We start from the raw sequence: 23305 nt of genomic DNA on the forward strand, positions 1-23305 counted from the left end.
TCATAAAATAAATTTTAACGCTCCATGGGAAAATGAGAGAAAGAAGAATAATCATATTCGGTATTTCATTCCTATAAGGTGATTTTGTGGCCTTAAGGACACACTATTATTGCAGTGAGAGGAGGTTAGTACAAAATAAGGAGTTTCAATGAGTAATGGTTGATATTGTAATAAGACCAGCAAAAAATCATTCAGTAAAAACTTCGTGGTAATGAATAATCGATGTTGTAACAGTCAAAATCATACCTTTCCATTGGGAGACCTCTTGGGAGGTTTCACAGCAGCCATCTCCAGGCTAAGGCCATTCTGGCCATTCAAAGACTGAGACAAAGATGTTGGAAAGGAGCAACTGGTGCCATTCGCCATGGTCACACCATCCATTCCCTTCCCAGAGCCACCCATGAAACCACCATCCGCCCCTAGGATCTGCACATAATTCAAAAACTGCTGGTCCTTTGACATGTTCTGGCCATAAAACGACGGAGAAGACACTGGAAAAGAAGATGGGAATAGGAGCAATGGCAAGCATTCTTTCCTAAATTTAAATATTTTACTTTAAGATACACTTTTAAAAAAGCCATAACTTTATTCATTGAGACATGAATACCTTGAACTTAGGCAATTTGAATTATCCTTTAGTTCAAACTTTTGCTAGATTTGCAGCACCTTGCAAGCAAAGAATGTCACAATGATTTTACAACTACAATCTATTTTATTTGCAGTTAAAAGTGATTCTACAAAACCAGTATGTATATAATAAATTCATAGCAACTGATCTGCAAGTTATTTCACATGCTTGAGTTTGAAATACTTGATAATTAAGTATGCAATTGAATGGGATATGGTAAAACTATAAGAATTCCTTCTATGTAAAAAGAAAAATGTTAATTTGTGTTACATCATGAAAAATGAATCGCTTTCACAAAGTTACGCCTCAAACAATCAATTGTGTTACATCATTTTTTGATTACATTCCATTCATTATTTTCGCTTAATTATTTGAGAATCTCACTAAATACAAGTACAGTGGAAGCCCCTTATAACGAGTACGGGATATAGCGACAAGCTCGAATTAGCGACAGCTACCCAAGGAACCATTTTAAACCCTATGATTTAAATGTAAAATAAATTCGTATTAGCGATAATGGCTCGATTCCTCTCTTGCACCATTCGTAATTACGACAGGTTGACTTTTTGACCACGTGCCACATCTCTGGAATTCAATGCTTTTAAAACGGCATTTTTTCCGCCAACGTCGACGTCTACATGTTCCGTATTCTCCTATTCTTCTTTCCTTAATAAAATTCTCGAGTACACATTTCATTGCTCTTTTGTCATCTCCCTCCCGCGCCTCCGCAGTGAGGTTAAAAATTATTCCGCCCGTCTGCTAGCACTATGGCTGGTAAACGTAAGTCCTTGGATTTAAAAACCAAAATTAGAATTATTGCTGATTGTGAAAGTGGAGAGTGTTCAAAGAGTGAAATAGCGAGGCGATTTGGAATTAATACATCAACATTCTTCACTATTTTAAAGAAAAAAGAGCAAATTTGTTCGGCAGTGCTTAAAGAAGGGCGTCCAAGCACTCAAAAACACCTGCGGCCCGGAGAGCATCCGCAGCTAGAAACTGCTCTTTTATCGTGGTTATGCCAGCAAAGAGCCGCAGGGATTCCTATCACTGGCCCTATGATGAAGGCTAAAGCTGAGTATTTGTGTGAGAGGCTTGGTGAAGACAATTTTAAGTGCTCGGATGGATTGTTTGCACGGTTTAAAAATAGGAAGGGGATATCCCTTTACCAACTATCCGGTGAATAATCAAGTGTTGACCTTAATGCCCTGGAAGGCTGGGCTTCGGTCATTAAAGGACTATTTGGACAAAGGACTATTTTCGGACTATTTGGACAATTACAGCCCCTGCGATATTTACAACGCGGATGAGACGGGCATATATTTTAACCTTCTCCCGGACAAAACTCTCGCCACTCGAACGGGCCCCTGCAAAGGAGGGAAGAAAAGTAAAGACCGCGTAACTGTTCTTTTATGCGCCAATATGGATGGTTCAGATAAGTTAAAACCGTTCGTGGTGGGGAAATCCGCCCATCCCCGATGTTTTAAGGGAGTTAAAACTCTCCCTTGCACTTACGAAGCAAATAAAAATGCTTGGATGACGGCTGCTATCTTCACGCAGTGGTTACGAGCGTTTGATGCCAGGATTGGTGGAAGGAATAAATAAGTACTATTATTCATTGACAATTGCCCAGCCCACCCACCAATAGAACTAAGAAACGTTAAAATTGTGTTATTGCCGCCTAACACTACGAGCGTTCTTCAGTTCCAGTCAGCATTCCTATCAAAAAGTGTGCGCTACTGCCGCTAGAGGTCTCTACGTCTGCTGATATTGCGTCTGATTGCGTGAATCTCTACGAAACATAAATATTGCTAACAGACAGAAAAAGAGTGGACTTCATTTATCATTTGTCCTTCTATTTATTTGAAACAGTTTTTCACCCTTTCCACCGAAGATAATTGATATGACTAATATGCTTTTTAGATGCCGTAATGCTGTTCGGTTTCATGATTCCGATAGCATTTGAGTCGGCTGTTTTGAAACACGATAGTAAACCATTCATACTGGCAGACTTGAAGCATAAGAAGATTACTTCCACCTTCATTCCGCCGTTAACCTGAAAAAGATAGATTTGCAATGCTCATGTGGAACCCTAAAATTTTATCACGCTCCTTTCGTCACCCAATTGCAGCAGCCACCCATCATTTTCATTACTACTCGGAAAGATAGAAGGTATGAATTTTTGAACAGATTCCGAAGTTTTAGCATTTAATAGTCTGATGCATAGCCATAACTGGTAGTTATGACATGCATATTTGGAGCATCCAAGAAATAAGGATAATAACAGCTCATAATGCACAATTCAGTACGAGTGAGTCTGAAGCTGGGACTTTTAAAATAGACTTCCTAATGCCTCGGCATATAGCATCCTGCATAATTACATATGATTTGATCATAGATTGCAAGTGAATATGATCATTTGTGAATTAAATGTTCAAAATAATGATTTAAATCGGCTATCATGCTGCAATTTTCGCCTCTCGGCAGAAACAGCCGTGGTGACGCCTGATGAGTGATTTTTTTGTGACGATGTAATTGCATTCGGTAACAACGACAACTCACTATAGCGACAGATTTCTCAGTTCCCAACAGCTGTCGTTATAAGGGGCTTCCACTGTAAATGAGTCCTTTAGCATTTTTTCCACATATTCAAACTCCTGCTATATAAACGTACTTTTTAGGATGCCTAGAAAAAATGCAAAATAGTTAACTGCACTCAAAACATGAAAATGAAACACTGTCCTGGACTGAAACACAATATATGCATACAAACAACTACAGTAAAACCTCTATGTAGTGAACCTCTCTACATCATAAACCTCCATACTTCATACCACCCGTACGGTCCCGTCAGATTGACATGTAAATTTATAGGCAATCCTCTTTGTAGTGAACCTCTTTATCTCGTAAAACTTCCACTTATCATACCAAGGAGATACCCCCGAGACAGCCTAACTACCTCCGCAAATCGTACCGAAACTACTAGAGACCATTAATGCAGCCACAATTACGTACGTGGAATGACATTTTCAGCGATAAATGTTTCACCCTCATTTTTTTCTTATACACCTTTAACATGCTGTAATTTTCACGTTAACCATTAGTTGTGGCCATTTTGTTCCATATGAGAGCATACCTAACAGTAAATAAGAAAAAAGGTATCCAACTGTCCTAATCATTTTAAGTGACTTGAATTAAGAGAGATCACATTGTTTTCTCTCGAATCATGGCAAAAATCACGCAATAGCACTTGCTTTCTGTAATCATTAAATAATAAATATATGTTCACTAATGCATGCATGTTTGTTTAAAAACATAAATATAATGGTTTAGAAGACAGTAGTGCCTTTCATTTCCGAAGGATATGAAAAAATGGTGCCTATCACTAAAACCTCTCCATAGTGAACCTCCATACATCAAATTGCCCAAATTTTGGTCCCCTCCATTACGATGTAAAGAGGTTTTACTGTACCAAACTTTAAAAACCAACACTTAAAAATACGTAAAAAATTGAATACATTGTGCCCTCATTAAGGAAGAGAGACAAATACATTCAACATACACTGATGGTTGTAGTCAATGGCGTTGCTGAGAGCCATGGGGTCCATGCCGGAGAGGCCATTAAGCGTCCTGTTAGGAGGCGTCGAGTCGCACGATGAAGGAGAGTAAAGGGAGAGTGGAGATGGAAACCCTGAGTCAGATGAGGGCGAGAGGTCACCAAGGAGCACGTTGGCAGTTGAGGGCGGTGAGGACCTTGACGAAACACCTCCACCCATGCCAGATGGCGATGAGACTGTCGTGGAGTGTCGATGGCCCCCATTGGCGACAGACGTTGAGCTGCAGTAAGGTGGGGGCGGCTGCGAGAAAGAGGTCGAGAGGCGCTGCTGAGCAGCCTGCTGGCTGGGAGTGTATGACGAGGAGGGGAAGTAGGAGGAGGAGGAGGAGATGATGGGGGAGGCAGAGGAGAGGCCCTTTTGCAGCGGAGATTGTGACTCACACTGGAGCAGTGGGTGCAGCTGGGCTGAGGGCATCATTGGAACATTTGCCTGCAGAAATTAAACACAGTAATGAGTAGTGCAAGCAAGAAGGCAACATGCCATTGCTGAAAGTACTGAATAAATATATTAACATTTGTACACAGTCATGCATACAGGTTATTCAACTTCACTTGGATTGGAACAGAGGTCTCCCCAGGATGTAATGGCTTTTCCAAGGCACCTCCAATGCCAGGTGGGGAGGATTTTCCTTTGATTTATTTTGTCCATCAATGTTCTTTTCTCAACTATCCTATTTAACACTTGCTCATTTCTTACTCGATCCGTCCACTGTATTCCCTCCCTCTTCCTCCAAACCCACATCTCAAATGCTGTCCCTGTCTCAGTATTGTATTGAAAGTACACATTATCATTACGGTAAATTTGCATTATTTTTAGATTTCTGCAGAATATTCATGGTAAATTCCACAATACGTGACCTGAATGAAGATTTCTCGTAAGATGTTTACTTGCAAACACTATTATTTCCAGTTTTTATGTATTAATTTTTAACTTGGGTATATCATATTGTGAAACTTTGTTATTCGCTTGAGTCAGAAGACAGTAATGAGGAAGTTGTGCGTTGATTCCTCTGTTTCCACTTCCATTTTTACTTCGGAACCGGAGTCTCTACCCCAATAACCCGAAAAGGACACGTCAGCCAAATCTTTCCTCATACCACCCCCATCTTTTGACGTGCCGATGGCAATCCCAAGAAAGATATTCTCCTAGTTCTTACAAAGAGGACCGACTAAATCTCACTACCACACCTCCCTTCTTCCCCTTCAACCTTAGAACAGCCAGCAGGAGTGGTGTACGCCAAGAGACACCCTAACATACCGTCGTAAAATAATCTTGAAAGCAGATAGCTGCCCATCTCAAGCAGCTGCAGTGAAGGGAATAATGGGATGTGAAACCCATTTTTTGTTACGTGATTCTTACGGATGGTTGAATGGGAGGAAGCGTATTGGAGCTGAAAACATGAAACAAGTAAAGGAACCCATTGATGAGAATAGTAGCTTGAGAAGAAAATATAGAAATTATTCAATATTCTAGAACCCTATCCCAACACTGAGGTGTACTAGTAAAAGAAATATTCCGAAATATCTTGAGCGGAATTACCATCCCAATCAAACAGCTGTTCATGGCGATTCCTTGTCCTTATTACTTGCATATTATGTCCTTATTATTTGCAGGGGATACATCCATCTAAACCAATAATGTCCTATGGCAGTGGCAAAATACAAATGGCGACACCAGTAGGACATTACTAATTTATTTTCCTGGTACTTTTTCAGTTACATCGCTTAGAAAAAAAAATTGAAAGAAAACTATGGCGTAGAGCAAAATCTTACATTAGGCAACCTGCATTACGTGCCTCTGTGCGGTTGACGTGATATCTTGTCATGAATAAAAAATTGCAAAGCTGACAAATTACAGCCATGGACAATTTTTCATTATTTTTCCCAGCTCTTTTGGCATCCAGGCATGCATTTTGCATCAAAAAACTGAAGCTGCACCAGGGGATAATTTTGACTTTTACATGGTCAGCATTGAAAGTGTTAATCTGACTCTATAGACATGGTCTCATCAGCCAAGGCACTTATGACACTATATTATGAGTAAAATAATATAAAAACATTGGAAGTTCAACACTACCCTAGTTGAATGAAAATGGTTAATGAAGAGCTATTTTCGAGAGGAGTCTCTCATCATAATTTAGGTAAACAGATTACCCGTATTTTGGGCATAGGGCACCTTGGGGCAGCTATCTCAATAAGAGTTGCCATCATACAAGCCCATTTTTGCACGAAACATAGAACACCAGCTATTTTGATTCCATCAAAATCCAGGAGAACAGTCATACATGAAACACTCATTATCCACAAGACCCAACCTTAACTGGTGAAAATTTCAGAACAACATTTTAAAGATCTGATTTACAAATAAAACCCTGCAACTGCCACTTTTATTCAATATTCATCCTTTCTTTTACCTCGGAGATCAGTACATCACGTTGAAGGAATGACCTTTTCAATTAAGTAAGGATGAAACAACATACAAGAGTCTTCCATAAAGTTGGGTTACATTTTCTCTATTGATGGGTTGGTTCCAGTGGCATAACTATGGGTGGGGTGATGAGAGAAATAGATACCCCCCGAACCCTGCCGAGAAAAAAAATAGCACACTAATGTTTTCCCTGTTGTGATGATTTCCCATGGAAATACAAGAGAACCCAAACTTTAAGTATATGTAAATGATGTAAATGTATTTCCAGGCATGTCATTTTTCAAAAATTTTCCCAGACTTCCAAAATATTATTGCCTGGAGGGGGAGTCGCCCCCCCAGTCCTCCTTGTCCCCCAAAAGTATATTCTTAGTTATGTAACTGTATGTTTTTTGGCTCTCGGTTCCATCAGTTCTTGAGGTTGAATCAGGGACCAGAGCCAATGACAAAAAGAACCAGTACCAAAATAAATGGCAGGAAAACTACAGTCTGGCCACCAAGAGCTGTCCAATGACCGGCAGAAGGGTCTGGTTTGGGGTAGGGGGCAAGGTTGCCAGGTGAGAAAGGGAAATGCCCACGTCACATGGAAACAAAATGCTTCCGCGAAGAAAGGAGCCCGAAGGGACGACGAGCGAGGACTGACAGGAAGAATCCCTTGATTTGGTGATTCCAAGAAAGGGCTTTTTTTGGTGGTTCATATGCACGTGACAACATTGTATGACTAGGAAAGGGTGTGAAGCGCCTTTGTGGGACAGCGATCGGCTGCAAGCCCTGCTGGCGCAAGGTTTCCCACCCCTCCTTTTCTGCTCTCATTGGACAACTCTCGCCATCCGGACTGTAGTTTGAAATCTGTTCACCCATCGAAAGTAAAGGGCTTTAAAAAAAAAAATCAAATGACATTGTTCTTGGAACCAGGACCTGAACCGATACCAAAAGATCAGCACTATAATTGGCAATAAATCCTATTGATTGATTGCCTAAAGCCTTTCGATGCTTTCAGCAATATTAGAAGGAAACTTTCTCAATGATGCAATTAATATAATCCAAGATAGGCATGCTAATAAGACAAAAAAATTGTAAAATATTGAAAAGTGAGGTATTTCAGCAATAAATTAAGAACAAAACCACAATAAAAAAGTTAAATGAACCCTTCCCCAGTTTTTTACACCAACAAGTACTAATACAATCATAAAATTAACAATAACTCTTAAAATAAATAGCGAGCTTCTTTATGGGTCTCCAGTGATGATTAACACAGAAATTTACAGATGCAATGCTCACCTATTCACTTTCTATACTCATCATTGACATTCCCTGATATTGACACACAGTTCTCAAAACATACTTCAATACTTGAAGAAAAAACTCATAAAGCACACCAAGCCTGCGATAAAAAGCTCCGAACAACCACTTACTTGGAGATGATCGGGGAATGTATCGCCATGCAGAGGAAAACCAATGCCCATCCCATCGAGTTGAGAGAGACCTATGAGGTTGGCAGTGGCAACGGCAGCAGCCGTAGTCTCATCGTCAATGCCGTTGGTCAGTGCTGCCTTTCCCCTCCTCCCATCCTCCCTGTGCAGACCAAAGTCGACAACATCTCCACCAAGAATGGAGGCCAGTCCACTGGACCCTCCCATGCAGCCCACTACGTCCATGTGGGCGGCCTGCAATATGGGAAAACCATCACCAATAACTAGAGATCCGTGAAATTCGAAAGACACCATATCTCAAATTAAAACGAAATAACACGAAATCGGTGATAACAAAATAAAATCGATCGATAAAAACAAAATTTTGCTTTTTCGCGAATTTTAAGTGAATTAGCAAAATAATCACATCTATTAAATCAAAATTCAAGATTAAGCCTTCCTTGTTTAATGCTGCTGACGTTCATTCAATCTCACTCATTACGATTCCAAGGTTAATGGGCTTGATTTGCCTCGCGCAAATCGCATTCGTGTGATATCGCGCAAGGTAATCATGTCTCCGCTGGAATTTGCCGTCAAATTTATCACAGCCTCTCTCTTCGACTCACATTTATAAATCCTGAAATTCTCCGAAATATCTATAATCCGCTTTCTCTCCTGAAGATTTAAATATTCTGAATCAATAAAGTGCTGAAAGAAATTGAAAGCACCCGCAAAAGAGTGGAGATCACGCACCCCTCATGCGTCAATGCTGAGCAGTAATTACGGTGACTCATAGTAATGCAGTATACAGCATTATTGGATAACTTTTTACATAAAAACCTTAAGTGAGGGCCTAACTCAACAAATTTTGTAGACTTAAACACAGCCACTGGCTGGGGACGGAAGGTGGCTTTCAGACGAGACAGCTTTCAGACCGGCCGCCATTCACGGCACGGCACACAGCGTGGCAGAGCAAGTCGTCTCGTCTAAAAGCAGCCTGAATTTCATGCCTACATGCTGGGCGGCCGGCAAAAAGTCGTTTCGTCTGAAAGCAGTCTAAATGTAGCCTCCTGCCTGCATTTCATGCTGTAGACAGCCCACCGTTATGCCGGATTGAAATGGGCGCTGTGGTGACCACGGCGGCCGTCGACAGCACCATGCCATCAATGGCACGATTCGTTTCATTTGAAGACATCAGTAGAGACAGATTGATATTTGAAAGCATGAAGCGCTAGCAGTTGGGGGAAGGAAGACACAGAAGAATAGGAGGAGAGGGGGTGCTAATTATTAGCGGACGGATTGTCGGATATTCGGTGCTCTACTGAGCTTTAATGCAAAAAAAAAGTTCATTTTGACAAACCCACAGTTCAAGTTTCCTTGTACAGGTCTCGAGACCTATTGTTATTTGAAAGCAAGAAGCGTTGACGGAAGTTGGGGAAGGGATGGAAGGAACAGAAAGGATTGGAGGAGAGGAGGTGCTAATTACTAGCAGGTGGATTGACGGATATTTAGCACTCCACTGAGCTTCAATGCAAAAGAAAAATCATTTTGACAAACCTCCTGTTCCAGTTTCTTTGTATCCGATTGTGTTTAGTTAAGCGTGCTACTTTCAGTGCCCTTCTTGACCGATTGGCAACAACTGTAATCAATACTAATCGGTTTAGTTCAATCTAGCTGCTACCTACCTTCCCCCAGCACCTGGATGAGGGGTATCAAGAGGGAGCCCATGATATGAAAAATTTCCGCCAAAATGTAAGTTATACATTTCTCATGGTTTTATGGTAGATACCTGTCACTCGGTTTGAAAACACTGTCATGAAAGGTCGTGATTCTCGATTGGACTGTTTTTTATCACAGTTACAGCGGTAAATATCAAACAAAGGAAAGGAATTTTAAAATGCCGAAAACCTAGTGTTACCATTCATACCAGGGCGAGTGAATTCTGCTCAGAAGGATTTTATGGGAAAGACAAAGTATTTCTGTGTATGCAAATTTAGCGATAAAAGTCTTGAATCTGAAAGACTTAGGCACATCAGTGGCAACACACATAACTAAACATGTGAAGAAATGGGACCCATAAAACGACAGCCATCATTTGAACATGCAGTTACTCAGTCAAAGAAAGTGACCATTGATATATATTTAACCATTGATATACCGTATAAGCACGTGTAAGAGGCGCACCTTTTTTCCCAGAAATTGCAGCCGAAAATGAGGGTGCGCCTCTTACACAAACTTCTTATCTTCCCCCCCTCCCCTTCACCGGTCGCAAGTCTAAGGGGAACTGAGTGGCCTTGGTTTTCAGTGTGAGTCAGTCATCTGTAATCCTAGGTCAAAAACAAGCGGCAGGCAGGGGAGTTTCTCCCTTAGTGACATATTTTTAAAATGCTCCTGTTTGCTTTTCTTGTCGCCGCCCGCGCAAGTATTTTTCTCCGCGCCGTCTCGTTGGTACCCCAGAGGTGAACATGGAAAAGATCGCGCGGGGTGATTCGCTCCGGAGCACACGATAAATTTACTGCCACGAGTGGGCATCCCGTGGCATTTATACTGCATATAGTAATCGCTTATCAAACGTAGAGAAACGCGTAGTTTTGAAGGACATGCCTGGTTAATAGTCAACATCTCTCTTGCCGAGCAATTTACATAACGCTGAGCACCTGATTTTCAAAAATCATCTTCAGACGCTAATATGAGGATTTTTGCAACTGAAAATTATATTGGTGTCAAAACCTGCGGTTTAAAAAATTCGAACGAATGTGTTCATTGGACTAAATGGTGGACAGAAGAAATCGGAAATGCTTCTAATTGTAAGTGAAGAGTGCTGAAGGAGAGGTCGAGGGGAAGGAGCACACTCCCTCCCCTCCGTATTTCAAGCTACGAGGCTATGAGCAAAAAAGCAAGGGAAGAACACGTCTGATCTTGCACGTGACGTCGTTGCCTTGAAAGCAAAGGGGCGAAGGCGCAGCAATGTGATATACGCAGTTTTCGTTGCCTGAAGTTTCCAGTCCGTCTCGTCTTGTTCGAATGCGCTTATGCTACACTTGTTTCTTCCGAAATTGTGCTGTTTGGACTATGTTGAATATTAGTAGCCTTGTTTTAACTATAAATCTTTGTGTCAATCAATTAGAGCTCAAAAAACTTAAATGCCATCATATATACGTCGCGTTAGGTCTCATTCTTTTTAGAGCCACGTGCGTGTCATACCATTGCTGAAAGATATCGAGATATCTTTGAGCTCAGTAGGTGACTCGCCTAATATTTGGCCTCCAGAAACTAGGAGAATCGAACCTGGTAGACCGAAAAAGATCAGTTTGTATATATTTAAAAAAACGCAGAGTAAATTTTTATAGCAATGAAAGTGGAAATTTTGCTCAAAAACTGCCCTAAGTCCAGGCATCTGCAACGTCTGCATCGCCATATGATAGGATAAAAAAATGCCACAAAAATTTTTTTCTTTAGCTTCAATGCTCAACACAGGGGTGCATCGCTTACACGCATATATACAGTATATCGATTTTGTAACACAGTTTAGGATAATTACGAGCAGATCTTTATTTTCAACAGTGTAAATTCCCATAAAAAATTTATTCAACGTAGCCTGCTTCCATCACTCAACATGGTCTAGCAAACAGTAAGATTATCATCCCATTCGCATTACTTGCAGAAATCTACCGGTCCAACAACCTCATGCCAATCTTTAAAGGGAAAAGGAGTCACCTCTTCTGTTGTGTGATCCCCTATTTCGGGCTCTATACGAGAAACTCCAGCAGCTTTTTAACAACAAGTGGAGTTAATATTTTCACACATTATTTCATGTAAGAGAAAAATCGAACTTTTGATCTGAATTTCAGAGGAAATATCAGAATTATTACTACAGTAAATTTTAACGCACCAAGTGGGTTTCTCCGTGAATCATGGAATAATTGAAATGAAAAAAGAACTCATGACAAAACACCAATAGGATAAATGAAAAATATTCCACTGTTTGCCAGTTGTATAACCAGGATATAAATTCTGTTACATGGATCTACCATTGATGTTTCTTTTTAATTCTGCCCCTATTGAACACAACAGCAATTAGACAGCAAAATCAGCAGACCTCATATCGTTAAAAAATAGCTCTGTAATTGTAAACCACTCACCTCACTTCTGCCGCAGTCAAAGCCATTGGAAACACTGTGATGGTGGTCATTGATATCACTACCACACATTCCCAGTGGTCCATCACAAAGTGACAGGTCTCTTCTCCTACTGTTAGAAAAGTCAGACGACCCAGCCTCAAGAGGCGACGCCCAACCATTATTGCCACATAAGGACAAGAAGTCATTCTGCTCACCAATTGGAGGCAACCTGTCAAGAAGAAACAATATGATATAATATTTCATTCAATGATCATGACTTTGCTTCGAATTAAGCAAGACTTGATGCTTTCCCAGAGTAAGCCATCAATTTAAGCTGCTCCAGTTCTCCACCAATTCAATTAGTCCATCATAATATCAGCAGTGGATGAATTGATTGGTTGCAAAACCTAATTAGACTTCACCTTCCTTTTAAATACTTATATAATGAATGCTTTTCCATTTTGACACTAATGCTTTCTTAACTTGCTTAATGATCCATAACTTCACCATAATCTTCCCAGTGCATAATAGAGCGTAACTTGTCCTATATATAATACCGTATTTACACGAATCTAAGACGAACACAATTCTAAGACCAATTTTTTTCCTGTGTAAATTATGCAACCCGAATGACGTCGAGAATTTTGCATCCAATTGTAAGACGAACCCTCTTTTCTGCAGGATTTAGGAGGGAAAAATACCTCGTCTTAGATTCGTGCAAACACAGTATAACACTTGACTCTCTTCTAGCTTAACATACTCAGGTAAATCCATTCCTATTAGTCCATTTTTGCTTCAATAAGAAAGATATTTTTCAGTTAACAGATTTTCACATGTTTTGACTGCAACAGCATTTGCACCATTAAAGAAATACCAGTCATTTCAGAGCTTAATTCATATTCTATGAGCCTACTTTCAACACTTAAGTATAACTCCATTCTGAACCAAAATATCATTAATTAATTATAATACTACTTTATCAAGCACAAAATAATGATACATTTCACTAGACTGCCACTTTTATTCCTCAGTAGCCACAAGCCAGCCTATTCAAAATACATGTCTCTCACCCAAAGGAGGACGGCGACAGCAATGGAGCCTCTGACTGAGAATTGGGAGATGAGAAGAAAGGACGAGATGAGTCCTCCTCAAGAATCTTAGTAACCAGATCATGAATCAAGAGTGAGCTGCCTGCACCTCCCAGTTGGTCTCCAGCAGCCACAGAAGATGACGATGACGAAGAAAACGGATCCATTATACCCCTTGTCCCACCACTAACCTTTGCCAAACCCTCCTCCGAACCCATCCCCTCTCCACCGCAAACATTATCCTGCAAATAAGAGGAAACCATAATGTCACAAGAATTAGCAGAAAACTAATTTGAGAATACTTGGGTTACATATTTCTATTCCTGCACAAAACAAGAAATTTCTATTTTTAACAGATTTACAACACTCAATGCTGAAAAAAAATTATCAAAACACACCACCATGCAGATTTTTTTAATAATATCAAGTGCAGAGTGAAGGCAAAAATTCTGCTACCAGCAAACGACGCCTTTCCGATCACTGTGAAAGAGATATTGAGATGCTGGGCACAATTGCAAGGTCTAGCAGAAGATGCGGAGACAAATGGCGGGCTAAGAAACATTAGGGGACCAATGCCTTGAATTCAATGTGTTGAACTAGCAATATTTAGACCAAAAAAAATGATTGGGCGAAGGGAGCACCCGTACATGGCATCAAAACTGAGTTATGTCTGGGTTGTTAAAAGACATGGGACAACTATTACTCGCTCTGCAAACCACACATGCATACAGGCTGTGACACTAACAAATTCAGGTATAAAGACTTCAAAATCTAACCATGAATGACTTCATTGGTTGTTTCTGAAAATTCTGGAGGATTGCTAAAATCACTGCAGTGTGTTTAGAAGAGAACAACATGAGTGTCTCGTTTATGCATCCACATGGTCCATCGAATTGTTCTAGGTGGCCCAAATTAGAAGACTAATGTGAAATGCCATTGAAAAATACTATGTGCAAATTGTGACACATTCACTGTTTCCCGTAAGTAACAGTGGGTGTTTGCACACATTTGATGCCATGGGAGTACACAAGATTGAACTTGCATTCAGTCAATGGATGTCACCAATAATTCAGATAAGAAATTTTTATCCATTATGCATGCTAACGCAAGTAAAATGAATCTTCATTTTTTTTCCTTGAAGGTATGCAATCTTGGTGTACAAGAGGAGTGCATTGGGTCGAAAACATGCTTAACTTTGAAATAGAAAAAAAATACTAAGCATCTTTTTTTATTTTTTAACTGATAGCATAACATTTCAACTACCCACTGAAAAATTTTAAAGAAAATAGGGTGCCTTTTTTATTAATAAAATGTTAAATAATTAATGTTTGGAAGTTGTTAAATAATTACTCATTTTTATTGTTAAAAGAAGTCATATTTGTTTATTATTACTTCAAATTACTTGAAAGTTATGTCAGAATGTGCATAAATGCATTTTCATCAAAATGAAACAATAATCACTGCTTTATGGGCCAAGGTTCCTTAGTAATCAGCAATTATGTGATTTCTCTTTTTTTACTCAGAGGCCTGACTCAGCAATGTTCAAAGGATAATAACTTTAAAATGGTCCAGTCCTGAGCTGAGATAACGTGATCATGATTCGTCATAAGGATACTGCTTTCAAATACATAGCTTTCAGAGAAATCAGTGATGGTCACCTGACATGATTTTGCACTATCTGCCTGATTTGAGATGACAAGGCCCACAGGGCAAGATTATAAGGAAGGTTTTTAAGTCAATGGTAAGACCTGGCATGAATGATAGCTTTAAAACCTTGGGGGGATTCCTTGTATTAACTCATCTACCATAATCATTTTATTGTTATTGATGATGCTGTGTACGATAGACGTTTAAAATTATATGGCCCTCATATCCTAACGTACTTTTCAACCCATTGATAATTGTAACCCTTACACAGATAAGTTGATGGCATCAATAACTCATGCTGTGTAGATCACTGCTCCTCATACGCTCCACAGCCTTGTAGCTCAGTTTGTTGTTGTTCACACTTTTGTAATCTATCCCTGCCCTTAAAGGAAGGTTCTCTTTGGTGGAGTAAATGAGCCGGAAATGATCTAATGATGTTACCAATTCATAAGAAGTGGGCGGCAACTTTCACATTGTCTCAGAGAGAATTTAGTCTAATGGAGAGGATCAATTTCATCAGAACTCATTTATCCCTCCCATCTACCAAATTGTTAACAACAATTGCAATTTTGGGTCTGACTGAACAACCACATAATGAACAATTAAATACAGTATCTTACCAAGAACTTATCCAATTTAATAAACTAAAAATAAATTGGAATTAATCCATCAAAATGAATCCCCCATGGTTTGAGCACCCCTCCTGTCCATGAAAGAAGCACATGTGAAGAGACTGGACACGAGAGAAAAGAGAATGCTGACTTGAACAATGTCTCTGTGTTGCCACTTTTTAATCACCACAGATTTCTTGTAGAGTATGAATGTGCAGTTCACACAAGACCAAAAGTATTAACGGCCAGCATTATTCCTGCAGTTATTATTGTAGCCTCGTGCAGAAGATAGGTTATCATTTACGTAGCTCATGCTACAAATACAATTATGCCATAATGAATGAGAAATGTCATGAAGCTTGTTGAAGATCAATTAACTTAAAAATATCTCCAAAGCAAAAAAAAAAAGTGAAATTTTGTGAAAAATCAATTTAGAAGGAAGGGACCTCAAGAAAATTAGAGAATAGGAAAAATGAGCCATTAAGTTGAACACATATATGATTGATTATTATTGATGTTTTTTAAGACTAAATTACTTTTCATTTTTAAGTCTCAAAATTCTCATTCCTGGGTTTATTTTTGATGAACCAAAATTTACATGGAATTTGCAAATTGAATATAAAAAAAAGGTGACGTCGGGGATCAAACTATAGCCTGCCTCATGAAGAGATACTTAGTGCAGCCTCTCAGATCAATTAATCAAATGTTGTTAAGAGTGGCACATGACATTTTCTCCTGACTTGTGATTGGAGTTTTCATGCTAACTTGCATTCTGTTTTTGACTTCATATGTACCTTATTTCATTCATTTATGGTTATATAGCTAGCTAATTGCCAGAACAAGAAGGTTTAATATTGTAATCATAACATCTGTGGCTATAGAATTTGCTTTCCCAATGATGGAACTAATTCAAACATCATTGATTGTGCTAGGGTAATATCCTCCCAACTGGAAATATTTGATGGTTTATTATTAATTTTTGTTTGCCAATGATGATGGCTAATGCTTGTGAGCACCAAGAATCTGGTGAATCTAGAGAATATTTTACTTCAGCACAATCAATGATGCGTGAATGTATTCTACCTTATAGGAAGGCAAATTCGAACATTAACCATCAATGTTAGATTACAATATTTAAGATTCTTGTTCTTGCATTGAACTATAAAGCCATATATGAATAAAATAAGGTTCATTTGAAATCAAAACAAATGATGATGGTTAATGCTGGTGAGCAACAAGTAACTAATGGTGGATGGTAATCAATTAAATTTTAATAATACTTTTATGCAAGGGAGCTGAGGGGTTGAACAGGAGTTAAATTTCCAGCTGTGACCTAATATTGATGCACTAAGGCAGGTGTCTCACGTTCATTCAAAATCTTCATGAAATAGCATCTAGAAACTAAGCGTGGATGGCCAAAAGGCCTATATTCTTGCAGACTGACTTTTAACACACATTCTTTATTTGGCCAAGATACCTAATGATTCCTAAAAAATTTTAAAAATATAAGGAAAAACTTCACAAACTCTTCCCACTAAAACCTCAGGTAAACGTCAAGAAAACTCACTCTGGTTCAAACATAGTGTAGGAAAACCCAAGGAAAACCATTTGAATTAGAGGAATAAATAAGAAACTCTGCTTCTCTTATTTTTGTTGAGCTTTTTCTTACAGGAACCCTTATAAGTCAGGAGAGTGCCAAAGTTTTATGATAAATAATAATAGTGAATTACAAACGTATAAAATCGTTTTTCAGGCTTGATTTGGTGGAATTTCGATATATCCATGATAACAGAACACAAATGGTAATTTCTAAACTTTAATCCTCTCAGGCTCTACGACTGAATAGGGTAGTTTCCTTCATCACAGAAAACAAAAGGCATTGATTGTGATTCGTTACCCACCTTTAGTGTATTCATAATATACAAATTATTTGGTTTTAGAAATACCGGTTTAGACCAATGGCAAGGGTCAATTTTTTCCTAATTTCAAAAAGGCCAGATTGCCGCCCATGCGATGCAATTCCACGTGACGTCACAGGGACCTAGTTTCTATACGAGTAGATAGGAGTTTTGCATCGCCTGAGGTTACCAATGCATGCATGAGGCACAGAGCTCAGGGAAATATGTCTTAATAATCACCTATTAAAACTGGCTAAGGTCGGAAAGTTTTCTTTATTTGATAAGGTATTAATAATCCTTACTTAAGCCAAGCCCTACCAGCTAGCATGGTACTCCACCACTTGCTAGCATCCTGCGCGGTATCCGTGCTCAGAGCCTCGCCCCAAGGTCACCTCACTTGCGGCAGCGGGAACCAGAATGACGTCACACGGAGTTTTCCCGGCATTCATGCTTACCCGCCGCGTTTTAGTGCACTTGAAAATTTTCACTTTTTATTTAATCGAGAAAAATAGATATCATCATTTACAAATCTAAAAGCGTGAAATACGTACTCCAGGAGTAATAATCTTTCGATTTAGGCAATAAAAAATAATAGGAAGCCACCTTATTCAAAACTCAGTTATTACAACCAGTTTGATGTGGAAAGAGTGAAAATTACGATTTGTGTTCTGTGTTATGTAAAATTGAGATGATTTTTGAAGATTTAAACCAATCGGGCACAAGGAATACCGTAGGGCTCTTCCATAGATAATGAAGGGGCTTGGTATGTGGTCCTTAAATAGTCACACAACAGCCAAAGAAATATTTAGTCTTTCCATTACAATATGGTTAATGAAGATCTTAAAAACTTTGTCATGAAATAATTGATTTAATCTCTAGGATTATTTCCTGCTGAAGAAAAATGATTTTAAAGTGGCTCAGAACTTTCCACAAAGGACTACATTTCTTTTCAGAGTAAGTTCGAAAAATAAAGTATTCACTGATTGTGGGATATACTTGAAATGCTCATATTCTACGTTATTTATAAAGTAAACATTTGAATTGATGCATAGTGTACAAAATGGTCACCAATTAAGACAAAAATTAATTTAAATGAAAATGACATCATTCTGACAGCCAGAGTAGATAGAAGCTTGAGCTGAGGAAAATCGATCAGTGTCCCATAGTTCAGGTATCTCCTGGTAATGCTTAGTTTTGGTCTTCTGTGAAATGTGGGTGTCTGCTACCACCTAAATCCTTATTTACATAGGAATCTTTACATCAATGCTGACCCGGATGTTCACCTTGTTGCTACCTGCTCAGTAAGCTCATGCATTGGATCCCCACAGGCTCTCTGCTAGTGAGATCCTCCACTCTTGACTTCACGGGCAGAAAAAGTACACAGTGAAAAGAGTATTTAAATTTTGAGCAGGGTTACTAGCATGCGCCCTATGTAAATCAGCAGTGGCCACGCAACTAATAAATCATAAGCTTAATAATCAGGAAGGAAAACGAACAGACCGCTCCAAACTCCGTGAGGTCTCAAGTAGCTTTTCCCTGATTTTGGTTCCGTTCTCGCATCCGAACTTCCACAAGAGAATCAGAGGAATTTGCACATTTACTTGAATGGATTGCTGAACTTTAAAACCGCTGCATTGGCCTGCCCCTGAGTGCGACAGCAGCCATCTGGCGAGACCATCCACGCAATCGCAAGAATTTATCGATGACGGCAATGAGTACATTCTGTAAGAAGACTACCATAGGTGACCAATCACTTTCCCCAGGATGAGATTAATGGTGATCGAAAGTAAATATGACGCACAGAATTTCTATTACCGGCTGAGTGACGTGCGCTTCATTTGCTCCTTCTGAAGGTTGTCCCTAAGGGGTTGCAACTCCGCAGCATATATTGAACATTCAACACAATGGGGAACCCTAAAGAGGATAATTCACGTCCTCATGACTCCCTTTCGCTAAGTGAAAAACTGTTAAAATAATATAAAAAGGATCACAAACATGCCATTCCAAGCATTACAAAAAATTCAAAAGAAATTGAAGCAAACCAACTGAGCCCCAATGTTGGTTAGAGCGACCCCACTGAATTTCGAGAATAAAAATAAAAATTAACTTGCCTGGCAGAATTCAGCATAGGCCGCTTTTCCAATCATATCTTGATAAGACCACCTCTGTTGCTGCTGTAGTCCACTGCTGCTCCTCAATACACCACAACCTCCAACCATGTCACCTCTCTCGCTGATATTAGCCGATGACACAGTATCCAATAAGCTCCGTCCATCTTGGTCACCCTAATACGTAGTCAAGAACATATGTTTCGTTAGTTAACAATACTAACAAAGTTGACTCGATGAAGTGATTGATTGTTGTTTCAACAAGATAACAGACAGCACAGTCAAGAGGCGAAGTATGCAATCCATATACCGCTTGCAATCATTCGGATGAAATTCGTACTGATAGTATTTCAATACCTCGCCTACGCAAGAACCTCAGGGGGAAATTTCGATCGCCGATATATTAAAGCAAAGCAAGATACACATAAGTTCTTGAATACTTCGTTGCCAACGAAAAAATCGAATATTCCAGATTAATTTATGAAAAATAAGTCTTTCACATAAAAAGTAAATCCCAGAGTGACTGAAGTAACCACGAATATTCAGCTGTATAACATGAATGTTACTCCTTCTGCCGCTAATTTTTTAAATCTTACAGCCTAGGAATGGTACAATATCTGCCCCACTTACGGAGTATCCTTTCCAGGATTTGTAAGATTGCAACCAGCGACTTTCTCGTGACACTATTCAATACATATATATTCTAACGCACTGCCGTCTCGATCTCTTGACTATAATATTATTATTACATACATTTCCATTGACCGAAAAATTAGAATCAAGAAATTAAGGGAACATGTAAAAAAAATTTAACTTCATCCAATAGGGAGAGCCGGAAAGAATGCGAAGTCATTACGTTTGATTGATCTAAATAGTATGGGTAAATGAACTTCAATGCATCAATGTTATTCACAACTTTCACCACCTTGTTCACGTAATAACTATTGCAGCACTCCAGTTAAGGTTAAAAATGACACACACGCCGAAATTGTAACATCAACACAAACACAATCCCTTGAGTCGCAAAAGAAAATATCTACGGAAAAGGCAAAACCACGGGTATTGGGCACCAGAAGAGTAATCTTGGACAAAGGCACGCCAACAAGTCAGGAACCAAGAATAAACATCTGCACAACAATGGGGCAAGTTCTCTGATTCTCGTTTGTGCTATCATCTTCGTACACCAGAAACAATTACGAACTATCCACAGCGCCGCAACTCCTTGCCACGTACCATGCAAAAAGATAATTAAAAAGCAAGAAACTGTTTACCCACAAATTCTCCGCTCTCCCAAGCCATTGACTAACGATTGATCCGTACCTCCCTGATACTAAAACCTTACTGCACATATAGCAGACGAGATGACGAGACATAAGTAACACGGCATGTGGAACATAGAAGACAACAAGAAATTCTAAGATATAAATGGAAATAATAACAATATGTACCTTGCGAAGAGGTAAAATGTTCGATTCGAGCAGTCTGTGCACACTACGGCAGTCGGAAAGAGCCATTTATTACACACTTTCAACAATATCCATGTTTTCCTTGCTTGGAGCAGACTGATGCACTCTCTTTTTTTTAAGCTGTTCCAATTGACAGCTTTACTCCCTCCAAATGAAAACACTGAATACATAATAAACAAGCATCGGATTCTATTTAAAACTAACAAAAATATTTTATTTAATATTAAAAATTCAATTTTAAACAAATAATTCATTACTAGTACGTGAAATTATAGTGATCCACTGAACGTAACAGCCGTTTGAAATCCGTCTGCTGTGGTTGCCATTGGTTGCCATGCCACACCGCTAGGTGACGAGGAGACCAAATAGTTGGGAATGAATATTTCCATTTTTCCCCGTGAACGAAGTTTAGTTTAATATTGCTCTGTACAATCAACTGATTCCAATTGAATTGGAATTCTGTGTCAATGTATCGTGTATAATATTTGCTTTCCCCTCAATTTTTATACTTTGAAAGGGGTGAGACAGGAGAAAATGCTTCACCCTCGCGGTCTTGCTGATGTTAGTTTTCAAATAAAGCACTTGTTTGTTAATAAAACACACGAAAGGATCATCATCGTAAGGCTTCAGTTGCAACCATATCATATGCCAATTCTTTCGAGTTCCTATGATAATTATTACATGATGATCACATCATAATCGGCATTTAAAAGTATTGATTAAAAATTGTTATCCGCGGCTATTTGACACCTACCTTCATATCTCGATTCCTTGCACTGGAATGCTTATTTGACAGCTATCACGGCCGTGGCTTCGCACACATACACGAGAAGTCCCACTTTTTCGATTTGGTATTCACGAACGATTCTTGACACTTTTTTCGTATCCAAATGAGATTTCAGTTAATTCAACCCACCGTTCTAGATAGAATAGAGAAAATTCTTGACTGCATTAACATACAGATGACACCAACGGCACGCGCTCACGAAATTAATGAACAGGTTAACATCAACAATGACATTAGGTATAATTACGCGTTGCGGAATCCTTTTCACAGAAAAGAGAATCATCGACCGAGATTGTAATCTTCAGCTTCCAACATAATTTTTGCCCATGATTAATCGATTATCAGCATTCTAATTCAATTTGTCACTGTTAGACGATTCGAATTAAGTTATTGAGGTGAATTGTCGGAATATTACGCAACAATTCCTCATACCTTAAATATTGTAACTAATAAGACACCCGCGTCGCTATGGGGGTGTCTATAGACATATAGACACCCCCATATAGGGGCAGTAGGGTAGCCAGGAATTTCGTTCGGGGGGAATCCAAAACCAGGGGGGAAATTTTTTAAAAACAGGGTACTAAGTAATGGGGTTTAAACTAATTGTAACACTTTTCATAATCGAAAAAACTTCATTTGTTAAATAAATATTTTTTAATTCATGATTTTTCAATATTTTGTTTTCTTTTATGAAGGAAAATGATTGTATTTTTATATTTCGGGGGCGAGGGGTCCGGACCCCCCGGCACCCCTCCGCCCCCTGGCTACGCCACTGTCTAGAGTGGTCAATAGGTTGGTCCTTTCCCTATAGTCATTGGTGGATCCAAAGGGAATTATAACCTTTGTTCCCCTCCCAGCAGGTGGGGGTGACTGGGGTCCCTAGGCTGGGGCTCCCTACCTGCGAATTCGGGGATCCTCCCCCGGAAAATTTCAGGAAATTGCTTGACTAGAAAAGGATTTCGACGCTATTCTGGCTCTAAATAACAAGATAGAAGTTCATCTTCAAAAATTGCAATTTCGGAAGAAAAAAATATCATTGAAAGTGTGAATTTCACGACTTATAGAATTTAATAATGTGTTATGGTCCTATTATCCACTTGGTGAATTAGTTTCTTGAAACTGCACAGAAATCTGAAAAACCTCTCAAATAACCTTTTCGAATAACCCTTTCCAAAAAGCATCGGGTACTCTCTTATCTTCTGACTCCTTTGTTTTTTTTTATCATCTTTTTGCAATGTTGTAAACAAAGCAACTAATGAAAACGTATAAGTTAATAATTGCAGTAAAAACTGTGGCTCAAGTAATCTTAGTTTTTTACACATCTTCTTTCATTTGCGTTTCACTATATGGACACGAGCGGTGTTTATTAGGGGGGCCTAATCTCGGGGGCCTCCGGGATCTCTGGCCAGACCACCAGTGGCGTAGCCACGGGAAGGTTTCCGGTTTACAAACCCCCTGCAGCCTTTAAAAGAGGGTTTTTCATCCAATTCATTTATTTATT

The 23305-nt window shown here is 39.2% G+C and overlaps 1 protein-coding gene across 5 annotated transcripts in view; it reads right to left on the reverse strand.

Moving 5' to 3' along the window:
• LOC124164226 overlaps positions 1–22204 on the reverse strand; it is a 61143-nt gene extending 38939 nt beyond the window's left edge. For 2 of the 5 annotated variants that reach the window (XM_046541458.1, XM_046541454.1), the window contains exons 1-7: positions 20823–20906; positions 19555–19728; positions 13270–13529; positions 12221–12428; positions 8082–8333; positions 4188–4671; positions 247–491 (exon numbers count right to left, since the gene is read on the reverse strand). In XM_046541458.1, coding sequence (XP_046397414.1) covers positions 247–491; positions 4188–4671; positions 8082–8333; positions 12221–12428; positions 13270–13529; positions 19555–19728; positions 20823–20900 — 1701 coding nt within the window. In that variant the 5' untranslated portion in view covers positions 20901–20906. Of the gene's footprint in view, positions 1–246; positions 492–4187; positions 4672–8081; positions 8334–12220; positions 12429–13269; positions 13530–19554; positions 19729–20476; positions 20720–20822; positions 20907–20999; positions 21144–21771; positions 21938–22051 lie in introns of those variants that run through there. The other 3 variants (XM_046541456.1, XM_046541455.1, XM_046541457.1) reach the window with 3 other exon arrangements.
• Between the last annotated feature and the right edge of the window lie 1101 nt (positions 22205–23305).

Source organism: Ischnura elegans, chromosome 8 (genome assembly GCF_921293095.1).
Source record: "Ischnura elegans chromosome 8, ioIscEleg1.1, whole genome shotgun sequence".
NCBI lineage: Eukaryota > Metazoa > Arthropoda > Insecta > Odonata > Coenagrionidae > Ischnura > Ischnura elegans.